At 40.8% G+C, this 18,712-nt stretch overlaps 1 protein-coding gene across 2 annotated transcripts in view; it reads left to right on the top strand.

The window, feature by feature from the left end:
- The first annotated feature begins 13,078 nt into the window (after positions 1 to 13,078).
- The window catches only part of galnt18a (UDP-N-acetyl-alpha-D-galactosamine:polypeptide N-acetylgalactosaminyltransferase 18a), a 132,211-nt gene continuing 126,577 nt past the window's right edge, over positions 13,079 to 18,712 (top strand). The window contains exon 1 of one of the 2 annotated variants that reach the window (XM_071506714.1): positions 13,079 to 13,629. In XM_071506714.1, coding sequence (XP_071362815.1) covers positions 13,371 to 13,629 — 259 coding nt within the window. In that variant the 5' untranslated portion in view covers positions 13,079 to 13,370. The remainder of the gene's footprint in view (positions 13,630 to 18,712) is intronic. The other variant, XM_071506706.1, reaches the window with a different exon arrangement.

Genomic DNA, 18,712 nt, shown 5'->3' with positions numbered 1-18,712 from the left:
GCGTCTGCATCTGGTTCCTTTCCCCTGTGTTCCTGGCATCAGCTGGGACAAATCTGCTCCTAAAGAGGTTCTGTGGTGGCATAACCTCATCAGTCTCCTTCCACATTTGTTGCTTTGTTACCGAGAGAGCACAGCCAATACTCACATGATCACTACAGGTCTAGAAAATGTTTCTTTGTGGAACCAACCAACAGTGTCTGATTGTTTGGTTGTTATCACTGTGTCTTTTACACTTTTGACAGTTCAGGGTGACTTTTTGGAACTTGGAAAATAAAACATCTTTCCAATACAAATCTCTCTGGACTGATGGAAAAGTCCGAAGAGATGATCCATCGTAGGTTTCATATAGCAGGTTTCTTTTGTCTGTGATGGATGTGCAGGGTGGGAACATACTCACTATATCTACTTACAATGACATACAGGTTAAAAGGTGTTGAGCCATGCTTTTATTCGCCTTGGAAATCTGTAATACAAGCCACTGTTGCATTTTACTAGATTTCTTTGACAGCTTAACGGAGAACAAGATGAAAATTTACTGACAATATATCTCAAAATGCTTGCTTTTTAAATTTGTTTTGAGAACAGAGAACTATACCCAAGTATAGTAAATACATATCAATATATCAACATAAATGCAGGACTACTTTAGACAAAGGGTCATATACTATATCAGTATTGTTATGAAACAACATTTTGTGCAATATGGAGCCTGGACAAAAGCTCCTTAGTCACGAAAATTTATGCCAAAAACACTTAAAATAAATTGGTTGGACTAGCAGGAATTCAGCAACAGTTTGGGGTTTCCCATCAGGTCCCAGACTGGGCTGTGGATGGATGGTGGTAGACTCTTAGCAGTTGCAATTTATTTAGCAAGCTGACAGCTCTTGGGAGGAAGTAGATTATCATCCTGTAACATCTCCCAGGGGTACATTTCCTGAACAGGTTTCCTAGGTGTGCTGGACTGACAGCAATTCTGCCAGTTGTCTGCATCATGCAGCTCCTTTATGGAAGCCATTTGACAGCCAAACACCTGCTCAGTGGTGCAGACAATAAGCAGGAGTTTAGCTCTGGTTTATGAAGAAGCAAAGAACCAGACTTTGATGGACGATGCTGTGACTTTCATTGACATACTAGTAGGAATTGGACACTTATAGATGATTTTTCTGTGTACAATCCAGGATGCATGTGCAGCATAGGTGGTAGAAAACATGTTTCCACAAAGTCATAATAGCTTATATATGGACATTTATACTATTTTATATATATATATATATATATATATATATATATATATATATATATATATATATATATATATATATATATACATATAACTGCCATGGTGCATTTTACAGATGTGCTACATCAATGAAAAAAAGTAAAATTAGATATGACAGGCAGTGCTTCACTCCTGACAAACTATGTCAATACTGGATTTAATCAATATTATTGAACAGCCACTTGGAATCAGGGATAATTTTCTCTGGAAAATTATAAAAATATTAATGTAACACATTTTTCATCCAAAGCCATCAGTCTGCTCCTCTACACACAAGCCACACACACAACACACACAACACAGAGCCTTAGCAGTATTCATTAAACAGCCCTCGACACAGCTGCGGTGTGAGCTGTCTGACCTTCAAACCTCAGTTTCTTTCTGCAGTTTCAGTGTAAAAAGCATCCACAGCCTTCATAAAATCCAGATCTCTGACCGTATCGCTGGGTCAAACAGCTAATTCTGCTACCTGAGCTAACAAGCCGTTTTAATTCTGGAGATAATCGATATTCTCCACTGATTACTGTTGTGATTTATGCAGTTTTAGGCACAAAAACAACTTTTCATGTTGAGCTTTTCATAAGCTCTCTGCACATGCCTCTTGAGTGGTTCACTTTTCTACTTCATATGCAAATAAACAGGTATGTGGTGTTGTTTTTATCCAATTCGACAGATGGGTCTGTTGTCAATGTGCCTCTGTCTGTGCATGTGTGTGTGTGTGAGAGTGAGAGTGAGAGAGCGTGGCAGAGGATGTCAGTAGAGTAGGCGGTCCAAGTGATCGCATCTCAAATGCATCCTGGGTGTGTCCTGGGTGCGTTCACACCTATCCATCACACCTGTCCACTTGTGATCGGCTCACCCGAGACAGATGTTAATACCAGGTCTGAACAGGGCCAGAGACGCTTTGCAACAAGCAGAATGTTTAGCAGGAGCTGCTAATCATGGTGCAACAACCAGTTCTTCTCTCTTGATAGTGCTTGGTTACAGGATGGTCAAAGCATTGTCAGAAACCCTTCTACATCTTTAGCAGGTACCTCAGCGTTTTGCCCCTTAGCCTGTCCACCTCACCTGAGTGGGGCAGCGAGACTGACAAGCCTTCACCTGCAAAAGGGTTCCAACTACGGGCTCATCTCATCATCCACAACCATCTTGAGCTGGACTCAGCTGCTGTGGCGATCTCCCCAATGGTTTTTTTCAGTTGTCTGGGGTCCAAACCAATCTTCTACGGGAAATAGCGCAATGATGTTGCTGGGAAACTGCAGCAGCAGACTTTGAAGGGAAATAGAGCTGCGTGCCATTCTTTGACAAGAGCCTCATCAATCAAATCCTGGTACTTGGCTTTCTTCAGTTGGTGAGAGACGGATAGCCTATCTTCCCTGGGCACTGTGAATCAGACTACTAAGATGTTTTTGCGCTCCTGGATAAAAGAACCATATCTGGCCTGAGTGAGGGTGCTGCCACTTCCTCTGGGAAGACAAGTCTTCTCTTTATCTCTACCTCCATCTCCCACTCTGATGCCCAATGCAAAATGGAGAGCGGGATCTTGGCAGTTGTTTCTACCTAAGGTGTTTTGTCACCTTCTCTCTGGAAGTTGATAACTTTGGATGGTGTTTGCTGGCTTTGATCCTCTGTTGGTCTGTCCATTTGGTGAGTTCAATTAGGACCTTGTCATGCCTCCATTTGTATCTGCCTTCACCCAGTCCTTTAGGACAACAAGTCAAGATATGATTCAAGGTGCAGACGGTTGCTGCGCATTGCTCACAAATGACCATGAACACCTTTCTCAAACAGGAGTTTTTGCTTGTTTCCCTCTCTTTTCTTTCTTTTTTTTCAATAGCTTTTGAACAAATGACAAATGTCATTTTCCTGGTGAGGACAGTTGTTGGTAATAGCCATGAAGAATCGAGTTCTGAGTACTGAGACATTAATCTTCAAGGGGGAAAATAATGTACCCAGGAGAGTGCTACTGTCTGAAAGCAATTTTACAGATGGGTAATAGGGAAAAGAGAGTATTGAAATACGATATATTCAATGTACTAAAAGGTCACATGGCATAAGCATAGAAATGTCTTATTTGTAATGTCACAAATAGCTGTGATCAAGACGATGGTTATAAATAGTTTTGTTTGAGCAATAGATGATGGTAATGTTAAGGTAGAAATGGTTGTGCTAAGGTATGAGCTTAAGGATAGTGAAGCCTAGAGAGTAGAAGGTGGGAGAGAGGTCCCTGTGATGCACTGCCCAAGCATCTTATTTCAGAAACTCTATATTTGCGCTCAGCTGTCCAAAAGGTACGGAGGGATGATCTGGCAAACACTTAATGTGGAGCTATGAGGCTTGTCTTGCAGTCTGTCCACCCACTTTTACTACAATATTTGAGAAAAAGTGGTGACTACAATAGTAGGTTACTAATGTAGGCCTGATTCATGAAAGGTGAAAGGCTGTGATGGTCACCACTGTGCTGCTAGTCACATTACATCCACTGTAGCCAGCACATCAGAGCAGATTTGCAGGCAAGGATGAATGGGAGAGAGGATGTAAGCAGACAGAAGCTTTAGTGGGGAGAAGCATGAGGGGTGACAGCCATACTAATACATATTCAGAGAGCTGTAATTCCCTGCTACCAACATGCCATCATTGCACACACACACATGCAGATGAATGCGTACACATACACATTCATGGTGGGGCAGGTGTGAAAGTCAGCTGTCAGCCTCTAATGGGTTCCAGTGGAATAAACCTTTCTTGCGCAATAGGTCCAGAGGAGAAAAGGGGAAGGAATGAAAGGAAGAGCAACAGACTGTAAAAGCTGGGGTTGAATAGTGGGAATTGACATCCTGGTATTTACAGAATTCATTCACATATATAAAATAAGACACCTACCGCCTAGCATTTTTAGCTATGCTGGTGAAGGGACTCTGTGGATGGCAAATGTTCATCAGTTAGACTGGCAATAAAGCAAGTTAACACTTTGGAATTAACAGCATTTCTGTATAAATACTGTCACATCTTCATCTAAGTCAAACAGTTATGAACAAACACAATCTATTCACATCATTCTGTCATCTGTCTCTCTGAAGTTGTTTTTCATCATTTTGTGGTCATTTTGTGTCATATTGTAATCATTTTGTGTCTCTTTGTGGCTGCTTCTGGATACTTTGTGGTCATTTTGTGCCAAAGAAAACAATTCCCACCACTTTTTACTGCTTATCTATCAGGTGTCTATTCCAGGAAGTCAAATATAGCAGCACAGCAATGTCAGTCAAATCAAGTCATCCAAAGCAAGTGCTTTCCATTTCATTAGACCCCCCCCCAGCTCTCCACAAATTACTCTACAGTATCTGGCAGAGACTCAGCACATATAAAACAAAGTTCCTTGCAATTCCCAAGGGTCCAATTTTAGAAAAGTACAGCTGTCATCACTTTTGATAAAAGCGCCTCGCAAAATCTCTCTGATTTATTGAACGATATTCAAGTCTAAATTGTAAAAAAATATGCAGATTATTTCAGAGCTAAATTTCATTTGAGAGTAGTTAATCACCCAAACGGGAGCTAGAATGTTTGGTTTGACATATTTAACATCAAGCAGGAACCATTTAAGAGATTAATGGGAAAATCGGGCTGTATCTCTCAGTGGGTGGAGATGAAGACATACTGAGAAGAGAGTGATTATTTATTAATGATAAACTGAAGCACTCATGCTCATGGACTCTTTACCCACTGTGCTCTCTAACATAATGACACTTGTTAGTGCAGGTCAACATGTCGACTGGTGTTAAGCAGGTTTAAAAGCTTCTTCTGCATGTTTATTGAAGCTGCACAGACCAGACGACCAGGTTTGTCTGGGATTGTCCCAGTTTCAAGCTGGGTGTCCCGAGTCCCAGAAAATTTCTGTAAAACACATGTCCCTGTTTTCAACATTCACAACCAAATCCTGCCAGTTTTTCATCACACATGATTATAATATTATACTTACACTTAATAATATTACACTTTATACTCTTATATATGTGCTTACATAAACAGTTATTACCCGTAACCCAATATAAAAACATAAACTATGCATCACCATGTCTGAATTCAACAATAATTGGTCTGTGTGTGTGTGTGTGTGTGTGTGTGTGTGTGTGTGTCAATCAGTTAATATTTCATTGTCTAACCTTTAGCTGAGTCTCAATTCAGAGGCTCAATCCATCATAGGCTTTGACGCACGTCAGTATGCTAATGGTTAGCTGTCATGCTGAAGAGCCCCAGGAGGCTTACTGCTGCAGCATTCATAGTGTCCATGTTGTTGAAAGGTGTGCTCTGAAGGCGTACAAAGCACTAAAACCCTGGTGAAAACACCTTTGGTATGGTATGGTATGGCATGAATGTGTGGTACATTTACTGCTCCCGGTTTAGGGGGGTTTGAAAATTTGGTCAGTTGAAGCGTGACAAGCCCTCCCCCACTATTCTTATATCACATGTCAAGTTGGACAATTGATTACAGTGGCTGTAGCCTTCTAACAGTGTGTTACCATCACATCAAGAAAACATCAGAGGGGTATGAAGACATTAGCATGAGCTCCAGAATAGCTAGCTAACTGGACAAACTGGACAAACTGGCAGACAACAGTGGGATTTCTTCAAGTATTTACATAATACTTAATAATACCTTAATAGTTCAGCAAAACAATAATGTTACTGTGACATGGTGTATATTTCTCACATAGTGAATTGTTACCAACTTGTTTTAAGTCTCTCAGTAAATTCACTCCCTAAAACATTAAGTAATTGTTTTTAGTGGTACTGATTAAATTACACATTTATATAATTATGGAGTTATACATGAATTTAAAACTCTGTGGCTGTTTGTTTGTTGAGCTCCACTTCACTGGGGGCTAAGCGCTATGTCCCCACCCTCACACAACAATCTGCTGTGATGAAAGCCAATGTCACTGCTATTGTCCAACTGCAATTTGATTGACTATTTACTAAGTACTGTTGTTGTCATTTGTTTGTAGTGAGTACAAGTTGGTATTTCTCTTAAAAAAAGAGAGCCATGAACAAAGTAGATTATCTTCTGCAGCACAAATTTGAAAGTCTGCTTTGTCAAGAAAAATTGGACCTGAGAGCCCACAAAGCACAGAATTATGTAATATCCAACTTGTGCTGCTAGCTTGTCAAAGAAGGGACTGAGTTACCATAAAATGTGAATACAGATTTCCAATCCTGGGACAATAAAGAATATCTATTTCTCTGACAGCACATACAAACAGGGGAATTGAGTAACATAGCACCAAGTTGAGGAGAATAAGTATGAGATATGTGTTGAAAATGTGAAATAGCTCTTTATGGTCAATTATAACATTTCTTAATTCATGTAAAAAGTAAAGACTTAGTATCTACCAGTAAAAAAGCTTTTTAAATAAACATATTCTATCAATGACATCCAAAGATGCAAAAATATGTGTATTAGTATTTATTCCACCACAAGGCTTCAAAGCTGCTTCATTTTGCATTTACATAGATTTTACATAGTATCTTACATAATATGTGTGTATGTATATGCATACAGTAAGTGCCTTTATTCAAGGTTGTCCTTCAATTGGTGACCTGCCTGTAGGTCATAAAAAAGTACATCTGAGCTATTCCTTCTTAGATGTCTATAAAACAGCCTGTTCTCAGACCATTTAAAGCTGTTAAAAGCCAAAGACCACCCAAACACACACACACACACACACACACACAAACACACACACACACACACACACACACACACACACACACACACACACACACACTCAATTCTCAATTATCATTGACTTTAAACAGCTCAGTCAGACTCAGTCTAGAAAACATCAATTATCATTATTATCTTCACATTTCCTGCATTACTGAACTAATCAAGTGATTTGCTGTGACACAACTCTCTGGGACATTACAGCCTATAGACAAACAATATTGCTCACAATGAGCAGCCACAGTTTAACAATTTCATTAGCCTCTATAACACAGCAAAAGATTCATGCCCAGCAGTTGGACCACATGTCAGCCATTTTATGCAGTTTTGGTTTTTCTGTTGGCAGCCACTTTTTTCTTTTGGCCTGGAAAAAGACTTCTGTTCCAAAGTGAATGGTAGCACTGCTGTTGAGCTGACTGATAAATGGTAAGATGAGTAAAACTGAAATCAACTGCTGAATTAAAAAATAATCACTCAAAAATTAGATATCAAAAATATATAAGGGTCAAAAATTTGATGTCCCAGTGTCTAATATTTGACAGTTTGTGATATTTTACAGTTTTTATCACTGTTTTATCTTTCCAAATATCAATGATTAAAGCATTGGACCCATCATGTTAACTTTGGTACAGCAGTCTAATATGAAGATATTTATTCTCAGTGATGCTAGTTGTGTAACTCTAGGAATGGCAATGTTGGATGGTAGGATGGTCAGTTGGTTGGTCAGTTGGTTGGTTAGTTAGTAAGTTACTAGATGTTGCTGTGCCTCTTTCATCAAAGCTTCAAAACTTCAACTCCTTTTCTGAGATAGTCAGGAAGCAGCCTTAAATACTTCATGGGGCTTTATCTGCCGATTCTTAAAGGTCACTCAGAAGAACACATGGCAAACACCAACAAACTCTCAATCAAAGCAAAGGTGTCTGGAGACAAAGAAGAGGAACCCCCAGGCCTCCATTTATGAAGAGGGAGCTACCATCACAAGTGTTCTGCACCATCACTTGGCGTTTCCTTATGGAGCTGAGGGAAAATAAACTTTTCTAACAAAGTTTCTAGGTCTTGTTTGTTTCCACAATGCAGGGTCCCTGATCTGCTTTGCTTCAAACAGGAGTAGACAGTCTTTATCTGAAACTCTTGACCACCTCCTCTGTGACTCTTCTTTTCACAGGTAACAGTGTAAGAAAGTCATCTTCTTTGGTCTTACAGACAGCCTAGAGAAATACATGTGCCAGCCCAAGATGCCATGAAACATTACCTGCTCTTCTCCTGAAGCCTTTGACAAGTTCACTGGGAGACCTTCAGTTTCATTCCAACTTCTTCATGTAAAAAGCCTTATCCACCTCTTCAGGTAGTAGCACTGCCACTTAGAAGAAAAATGCTTTTATCTAGCCTAAATGTGAAGTGCAGAAGGTTATAAAGAAAATAATCTTCTAAGTGTGCTGGTGCTGGAGGTTAGATTGAAATATATTTTCTCAAAGTGCTTTACTGATAAAGCAGCAGCTTCACTGAAAACTCAAAGACTTATTGCAGGAGCATTTCTAGAGCATTTCTGTGTTTATTTTGATACAAGCTTGGACATGGTTTGCACAGCAAGTTTTAATAAATGAGCCAAAAATAATGAAGAAAAAGTCAGGTACTTAAAGAAGTATTGGCATTTTGGACCATTGTCCACCCTGTGCTGCCCAGCTCTCCTTGGCCATTCATCTGAGCTGACTGTACTATTAGCCTGCAGCGCAGGGGGGCCACGGCTCCCATCCTTTCTGTCAGGGAGAACACTTGTCAACACAGAGGGCTTTTCAATTGATCCACCCACAAACTGATTTAATTAAGCCCTTGCTGCAGCCAGGCATGGCCCCACATAATCAGCTTGATATTGTCAGAACAACTCAAAGATGGTGTGTGTTGATTTAAAACTGACGCCAAAAAAGACAAGGCTATTTTGGCAGTGCTCCCCTGGCAGTCTTCCTCTTGAAGACTGTCATGTCACCAGAGATCCAGATGTATGCCATACTTAACATGAGCTCTCAGGTTGTTTTAGCAGTTGATTCCTCCCTGACAAATTGCAGTGTTAAAATACAGTCTTATTAGGCTGGAATCCACATTCAACAAATTCAGCTGGGAGGTTCTGCATAATTTTTCTGAAAAAGCTAATCTGAAATCAGAGAAAAGCTGCTACAGTAGTTGCTTAATGAAACAACAGTGCTTCAAGGGCACAAGCCCTCTGTGTACACACATAAACTCAAAGTGGCAGGCTCGCTCTTGTCTCATGAGCCTGAAGATTGCAGGTGTATTTAGAGTTAAACCGATAATTTCCATGCTCAGCTCCGACTGGACAGTTGTTTTCTTATCTTCCCTGCTGCCACAACACAGCAGCATGTTAGCGGGGTGTTTCCGTTCATTGTTTTCCTTAATTCCTATCTGATCATCAAGAATTGGGATGCTGTTGACTGTGACAATCAGAACTGTACATCCATTTCTCTGGAGGAACTGTGATGATTGTGAGCAGTTGCCAATTACAGTCAGGAGACATTTCCATCCATCCAATCACTTTCTATTGCTTATAAGGAGTCGGGTTGCAGTGCCAGCAGCTTAAGCAAGGTAGTCCAGATGACCCTGGACTGTCTCAGTTCCTCCTGTGGGATAAAGAGTTGTTTCCAGGCCAGATGAGATTTAGTCTCTCTATAGTGTCTCCCCTGGGGCCTCCTGCCAGTTGGATGTGTCTTGAAAACCTCCAATGTAAGGCACCCAGGAAGCATCCTGATCAGATGCCCAAACCACCTCAACTGGCTCGTCTCAACCCTGAAGGAGCAGCAACCTCTGGATGTTTTCTGATGTTTTATTTGAAGTGTTGATATCCATAAGAACCAAAAACCATCGCAATGTAGTTTTACATCGCCTCTCTCACGCTTCTCCATTTGTCTCACTGCCCTGATTGGCTGACTATTTTCTGAATAAAAGTACAGCAGATTTCAGGAAAACACTCAGAGAAACTAAATCCTGCAAGGCTGGCCATTGAGTCTGGGCTTGGGGCATGGCTGAGGGTGATGACTGCCTAGTTGTGACATCACAAATTTATGGAAGTCCAGACGGCTCGTTTAAAAGTTTTGCACAGTTTTCTGTGGACGGAGTGATTTGCTACCAGTATTAATATAGAACCTAGAGCTGCTTTATAATCAAAAGACATGGAAATCTCACTTTATAAAATGTGAGACCTTTAAACTCAGGCAACATTTCCATAAGGTAAACCTTATGACAGGATGCCATTCATTATGAAAGGTTTTCAAGCGATGACAACAAAAAGTTCATGCATGCAAGAGGTACAAAGCAAATGTGAATGACTGAGAGTTTATGAGATCAACATAAAAAGTTGTTTTTGTGCCTTAAACTGCACAAACACAAAAGCAATGTTCATTATCCCAAGAGCTAAAACTGTGAGCGCAGAGCACGGAAGTAGCTGTTAGTGCCAGTGATGTGGTCACAGGCCTGGATTTTATGCAGGCTGTGGATATTTTTGCACTGAAACTGTAGGAATAAACTGCACAGTGTTATTGTGTGTACAGCTGTTTAATGAAGAGTGCAAACATTTGTCAGACACAGAGAAAGATGCTTTGCTGATCCATTGCACAGAGTTTCAGTGGTAACAGCTGATAGAAGTGCACATTGATGGCTTTGGATGGAAAATTCATCATGATGATATGTTTATAACTGTTCAGACACAAAAATATCTTTTCATGATCCTTTGCCTGTATGTACTGCTGACATCTAATACGAATTGTTGCACTCATACATGTGGCTTGTATGGCGTGTCTGGTATTCTGTTACTTGTGCAGCAGTCAAACAGTGGGAATTTCATTTTCAGCTTCTGCGTTTTCCAGTTGATACTTTTGGACAGTCACTGCTCATTTCTCACTACCTGTAGAGCTAACTGTGTTCGTGTTATCACTGTCTACGTGCTGACATTTCTCAATGGAATATGTAGCATGTTCGCGAGCCACAGCTGACAGATGACTGTTAAAGGTGGCGTGTGGTAAAAAATGCAAAACATTTTAGAAATGCCAGGATAAATGTTGCATACACATTTACCTCTACACAGCAAGTTTACTGGTTTTCAGGGAGTTGCTTTATTTATAAATACTGAATATGTTCACATGTAAGCTATTATTAAATTGTTGTTAAAAGTTTTCTACCCCTCTGCTGCTTGCCTGTTAACAGGTAGCTGTCCATTATTCAAAATAACACTGTTCACCCCGCGACTTGACATCACAACCTGTGCAGTTTAAGAAAGGTACAAGCAAATAACTTGGGTCAACAGTCTTGACAATAATCAACTGTGATCAACAGTTGGTGGCGGTAATGGACCAAAAAATGCAGCAATGTGCCAAAAAACAATGTTTTATGAGGAGGAAAATGTATTCTGCATGTTTATAAGGCATTGTGGTGCATTTTGGTGAGAAACAGTGAATAAAAATCTAACTTTTGTTGTTTACATAAAAACTTCACAGGGCACCTTTAATACTAGACATTGTCTGTAATCCTCAGGCCCTCGGGAGGCAACAGAGAGCATGCCCCTTTGAGTCCAAAAGGTTAACAGGATGATGCATTGGACTTAATATGAATCAAGTATTTTCGATAAAACTGAGTCTTTCCTATCCTGTAGGATTGCCTTGAAGCTGCTCATCAGGTTCAACAATGGTGTGCATGTTATGTATGACAACGATCAAGACTCTTTAGCAGGTTTGAAAGTAACGGGTTTTCCCACGCTGCCCAAAATCAATGAGCCTCGTTTTTTGCCAAAATGTGGAAGAAGAAAGATGAAAGTGAAACAGACAGACTGACAGATGGACAGACAGTCAGTCAGACAAGATTGAAAGCAGCATAGAGCAGAGGGCCTTAATATTTCAGATCTTATGCATTATTTATAGCCTCTGCGAGACGGCTGAATATGCCAGAGTGCTCTTGGGTGAATGGAGAGTTTTCGATTCAGCACCACGTGTGTGTATCCATGCGTGCGTGTGTGTGTGAGTATGTGTGTGTGTGTGATTGGCGAAGAAGTGGATGAAAGACAAAGATGAAAGCAGCAGCCTAGAGGCCCTAACTGCGAGATCCATCTGTTGATGGTGTGAAGCTCTGAAGCTACTTTAGCTCTCAGGTAGGCACCCTTGGTGGCCGGCAATCAGAGAGGTGTGTGTGTAAGTGAGTGTGTGTTTTCATAAAAATCAACGAGGCGAGGAACCGATGCAGATGAGAGGTTTTTGGAGAAACCACCTGCTAGCAGCGAAGTCATGAAGGCATATTGACTGTACAATATGCACACATGTACACACTTTGGGACTGTACAAAAAAATATTTGGCGGGCGGGATAGGGGAGTTAAAACTTATGTTTCACTTTTCCTAAAAGAAAAACACTTCGCTGTGTTATTAACACTTTGTTTGGATGACTGAAAGTTGCAACATCCTCCCCATTTTCTCAAAATAATATATTTATATCGATAAATACAATCCTATTATGTTCATGGACCAACTATTTTTGCATAGCCACCAAAATACGCAGTAGAAGTGGACTCAAAGTTAACGCCAAAGTTGTGGCAAAGATAAAATGGTGTATCCCGTTTACTGAGTATTCCAGCCATAGTATTTTTTAAAACCTGACTACCCCCCCCCCCTCCAGACAACATAGCAGCATAGCATGGCCCCCTCAGTAAACTTCCCACGGTCCCTTACAGGTGCCATCTCCTATACATCTGCTTTTCAGTAGAATAGAATAGAATAGAATAGAATAGAATAGAAGCTTTCACACCACATGCAAACACATCCAGTCTTCGCTTGGCTTAATGCACCTGTATCGTTGTCATTAAATCAACGCTCCACTCCATCAATGTTTGGGTCGATGCACTTTACCTTCCTTGCATGGCCCCCCTCCCCTCCACCCTCCACTGTGCACTCCAGCTGTGAGGGGGCCGGCAGAGGCGAGCAAACCCCGCCCTCCCTCCCTCCTATTGGGCTGCATGAGGACCACAGGCTGGCGAGGGGAGGGGAATGTGTGTGTGGGGTGGTGGTGGGGGGGGTTAGTGGCGCTGATTGTGACAGCTTTGCAGCGGCTGAGTGCAGCTTGAGTCGCCGGCTGCTCAACGGGGACTCTCCTTCTTAGTATTACTATCAAAAAATATTCTTACTACGGCAGAGCAAAGCAGTGAAAGCCTCCGGGGCTCCTTGGCCAGTGCCTCAGCCGGCATCTGAGAGCGCAGATGCGATCTGACTCCACAGCATCACATCGGTGAAGTCACATTTGGACACGTTTCTCGAGTGGGTCCTCTCCTCGGTCCACCTGCCTGGGCGCTTCGGGAACCAGGAAGCCCATGGAGGGATGTCGTGATGCTGTGCACACGGAGAACTAAAACTTTGGTGTCGACATGCGTGATCCTGAGCGGCATGACCAACATTGTGTGCCTCCTGTACGTCGGCTGGATCACCAACTATGTGTCCAACGGCGGTCCCAAAGTTGCGGAGAGCGGCGGCGGCGGCGGCGGCGGCGAGGCGGAGAGAAAGTTGGAGGAGGACAGTAAAGGGGAAACCCTGAGGATTATCGAGAGGCTGGACCGGCTGGAGAGCGTCGTCAACGAGCACATCAAAGGTCAGCTCAGCGTGGTGTTGCTCTGTTGTCTCCTGCAAAAGGCGCTGATAGAATCTGATGTACAGCCTATGGTCTGAACCAGCCTCCTGAGAAAAGTGGGAATCATTTTAATTTCAGTGTCGGAATATCATGTGTACATATCACAGCAATATGTTTTCTTGTTTCTTTCTTTCTCCTTTCAAATCAAATCAATAAGACAACAATTTTAACAATCATTTCATCTTCAAAGACAATATCAAACAAAAATGACCTGCTTCTCTCAGTTTTTATATCACTGTGAAGTGTTTAAAACTGTTGGTCAGACAGAAGATATCACCTGGGCCTTGAACAATTAATCAGATACACAATCAACAGATAAATGGATAAATAAAGTACCTATTACTTGGAAAAATGTATAATGATTTATTAGGGCTGCGGCTAAGAATAATTTGTCCGACCAGTCATTGAACACAATTAATTATTGATATTTAGTTTAATATTAGAGGGGACAAAGAAAACCAGCAAATGTTCTCATAAGAGAGGATGGAACCAGAGACTTTTGGCATTTTTGCTGAGAGGTGATCTCCATCCATTTTACACATAGGTGTTGGGGAGTATTACATGTGGGGAAAAAAGTTTTATAATGCCTTTTGTGGCATCAGAAGGAGCAGCAGAAAATCTAATAAATTGCATCACTTCAGTCACAGCTGGTTGTGGCTGAAGACTACAAGTTTAAAAATGAAAAAACTCTGGGTTGTGGAATTAGAAAGAAAGAAATGAGATTACCAGACCTCATTAGCCCACTCCTCATCTCTGTTTGAGGTGCATGAATGAGGCTACATAAGATGTTTCTTGCACAACACCTGAGTCTCTGAGAGAGCTTTCAGTGGTCAAATTGCATTATGGGCAACGTAGGCGCCAGATTTTCAGTTGTTCACTGTGAGTCCTACAGTCTATGAGAGCAATGCAAATACTCCTTTTAAAAAATTACTTAAATGGTTAATTGATATTCTTTTCAAAGATTTTCCACCTCTCTGACTAATGGATTAATCACCCACTCACACTGTAATGTGACAGAAGTTTCCATAAGGTTGTGAGTAGGTCACATTGTTGTTCAGGCTTCTGGACTGTGGTAATTTTTTCACTGTAATGCTAAATTATGATTTTGAGTGGTGTCCAAAGTGAGCACAGCATCAAATCCATTGACAGTTACTGTCCCATTTGTATTTGCATCATCGGCCCATTTCTAGCCCCCTCAGGCCAATTCTTGAAGTCCAACCTAAATTCAGAAATCATATTAGGTCGTTTGTCTAACAACACTATTCAGGTCAGAGCTGGACAAACTTTTCCATGTCAGTCAGATTATGGCATTTACATAACATAACATCTTCTTCCAAGACTTCAAATAGTGGATTCGTGTTGGTGTGTTTACTATCAGTGGGAGAGGATGAGGTTTTGTTCATTGATAAAAAATGTTTAGACACAGAGATACACGCACACAGTACTACCGGTATTGTGCCTGGATCCTTCAAGTTTTAATTATCCTCCCCAGAGCTGTACGTCAGTGAGTCAACACGTTGAAAAGTGGGACAAACTCTTCCTTTATCCTCGGTTAAATGGGACAGTACATGATACACTAAGTGAATGCAGGATTTAGGGAGGAATATGCACTCCGTAGCAGCCCTGAGATGAGACTCTTCCCTGATGCTGATAGGCAGCTGGAGAACGCCATCCCTTCCAAAGATGAGGGCCGTGATGTATCTAACATCTCTGAGAGAGACTGTTAATCCAGGATTAATTGTCACTTTCAAATAGGCTTGGTGAAAGCACTCTGCTAATCAGAGTGGCTGTGTTAATGCTGATGATCACATTTATAGTGCAGGGGTTTCTCTTTATGCAGAAAAAGATAAGCATTTGCACCCACAAACCATGAAACATACCTTTTCTTGTCCTTCAGACTGAGGATGACTAATAGGGTGTTGGACAGAATTCAATAAGTAATACTTGAGCAGTAATTATATACAAAGAATTTTAAATATATGCCAATTAATGGACATTGCATTGATCAACCAGTAAGCAACATGGCTTTGAGAGATTTGTGCCTTCCATGTACTTATTAAACCTCTGGTCCTAATTAATAAAATTTTCTGTATGTGCCAAGATTTTATGATGGAATATATTTTGATGAAATTTTTACTGATGCCACTGCAAATGAACACTGTCCTCACAGACTGTTTGAGCCAATCAGCTAATTCTTTCAAACACTCTCTGCAGTTGTTTCAGTTGCTCAGGAAATGAGGGGGTGAAAATGTGTCATAAATCCAAATATGAAACTGTTAGGTCAGAGTGTCAGCTTACAACAGGGGGCACTGTTTCCAAACTGGATAGAGATTGTTAGGCGATATTGTCCCAGTGATTCAGCATCAGTTTCTTACTCGTGGGAAAAGATGAACAGAACACATCATCTTGTTAACTATGCCAAAGAGTGAGATGAAAATCTAAGAAGTTGAGTTTTCCACACACCTGTATGTGCTGATTTACACTTACATCGGTGTTTTCTAATGCAGCACTGTAGATGCTCCTGACTGTTCACAGTGCAGCTCCTCTGTGTGCAGAGAGATGTTGGTATGATGCAAAGCACACCCATCATTAACATGGAGAATGGCAGATTGATGGTGTTCTGAACTGTTGAGACGTGCTATTAGAATCTGCATAGGCTCCGGGGTTACAGCGGGTGAGTAAATTTAGCCCTCTGAGTACTTGGCACACTCCTCTCCTACACTTCACTTGGTCCTCGGAGCCAGTGCCATATTACATTATAAGCCAGGGGCTGATGTGTTTATGTGTTTACGCTTTGTCACTGATACAAAAAGATCAGACTGCAGAGTAGAAATGCAGGTTTGAGGATAATTCACTGCTAAGAGAGGGAGCAGAGAAAATATAAACTGTACGTGGATTTAAATAAAAACCTTGTCAGTGAGAGTACTTTCCCTGACATTGAATTGGAAGCTGACTCAGAGGGTTTGTAATGTCTGAATGAGTTTTATATGAGCATATAAATAATACTCTCAAGCACTAAATGTTCCCATACTTCTGAATATACAAGAGTGATGTATTAGGTCTATATTGTATCAATTCATGATCTCAGACTTGGAGTTTGGGCTCTTTAGTGCTGAGCTGACTGTGTAATATCATAGAGTTATTGCGACACAAAGTGTTGAATATTTCAAAAATAATATGACATTACAGAATAAATACTCATTTGAATAAACACTGGAAGTTGTTTAATATAAATGTAGATTAGATAATTCAATTTTTTATTGGAGTTTTGTGTCAAAAGTGTGTTTTTGTTTCATTCTGGCAACTTCACTAATGGCACTTTAGTTTCACAGTGGTCAACTTTCAGCCAAACACATATCCTGAGCCTCTTTTAGCAAGCCCGACATCTTCCAGCTAGCTAGCTAGCTCCCGTTGGCTACAACAACCAAAGAGAAAGACACTTTGTGTTGTTGTCCTTCACATAGTTGTGTGTCTCTCTCTGAGGAACGTCCCAACAAGCTGCTGCTTTCAGGATAATTGGTCTCACAGATCTGCCTAGCTCGCTCGGTTGCCGTGTTTGTACACTCTTTATTTACAGCAGGAGCTCGCAGGTCAATTCAGAATTGCCTGGATATAATATGACTGATTACACCAACCCTCCCTCCAAAAACATCTATTTCTCTAAAGATACAAAACATTGTCAGTCAGACTAGTCCTGCCGAGAAAGATATCCCAAAGCACTGTAAGAGAAGAGAGTCCTCATCCTTGAAGCCCTTTCTCCCGTAAAAGTAAAACATGAAATACTTCAGCAGAATTTCACCTACTCACACTCTCCTGTCAGACTCGCAGAAACAGCCAGAATGTTGGTTTGAATTTTTCAGGCTGTCTCTTTCTTTGAGGTCCTGGATCGTCTCTTGACACTGGCAGTTCTTGGTTAGTTTGGCAGATTTGGTGATTGGCCTGTTTCTGCAGCGAAGACGCTTGAAGAAAGGCGAATTAAAACACGTTACACAAGCCAGTAAAAAACAGCGAGCAACATCAAGGCTACAAATGACCCATAATTCTCTCTGTAATAGCCCGCGTTAATATCTGCCGTTGTGAATACATAATTGTTTAGTCATTGAACATAATAATAACCCTAGTTTTGTAAAGGTAATTTCAATGTCGTACATTTGGGCAAATGCGATACTTTGGCATTTGGCATGTTGTTGTTCTAACTCGTGTTAGCTAGCCGGCTAAATTTGGTAGCATTTGTTGAGCTTGCTGAAAGAGGTCCTGTGATTGGCTGAAAGGTGAAAGGGTGGTGATGTCACCATCGTCAGAAAGAGTGACACTACGCAGTATATAAAAAAAAATCAAGCTGTCATTGGGGGAAAACATTAAAAAATACAAAAGAACTTTCGTACTGTTTTTGTATTTTGAAATAAAATGAAATCTATGATTAAATAGACATTAACGCTAAGATTTGTCATAATGGAAGCCAGAATAATGAAATAATTCAAAACTTAATGAGTGGAGTTTTAATTACTTCTTAAATTAATTCACACTTTATTCATATGATTTATTTATTTCATGATGCCTTATTTTGTTTATTTAATACTGAGCACTTGGACTCCATATGGAATATGTTTCAGGGTTGAGTTTCCATTCAGTTAGCTGGGCAGTAATGAGAAGTCCTGACTGTGATGAATCAGGTGGCCCCTGCGGCTGGTGCCATGTTACATTGGTGGCTATGCTGAGGCAGAGGCTCAGTGAGGAAGGGATTCAGGTCATGAAACAGTGCATGTTTGAACACATTTGTTTACAGCCATTCAGTACTTCGCCGCAGGGCTGCTTACATGTGAGAGACATGACGAAGAGCACGAGAATAAGTATTTCTAAGATACAAAATGGGTTCTTGTCCACAATTCTCACTTTTGTCAGTCTTATGCATCTTCAGAGGATCTGTCTCCTCACATGTGATGTTGTGTTTTGATCTGTGTTCTGCATTGTTTGTTTCTATCCTGCCAAGAACAAGACTTATTTTTAGAAGTCTTCTTTATGAGTCAATGCAAGTTGATCCATG

Source organism: Trachinotus anak, unplaced genomic scaffold (genome assembly GCF_046630095.1).
Source record: "Trachinotus anak isolate AG129_WGS33_773 ecotype Australia unplaced genomic scaffold, CSIRO_AGI_Tana_v1 ptg000002l, whole genome shotgun sequence".
NCBI lineage: Eukaryota > Metazoa > Chordata > Actinopteri > Carangiformes > Carangidae > Trachinotus > Trachinotus anak.
Note: the sequence above shows the minus strand (reverse complement) of the source record. Positions and strands in the feature narration are given on the sequence as shown.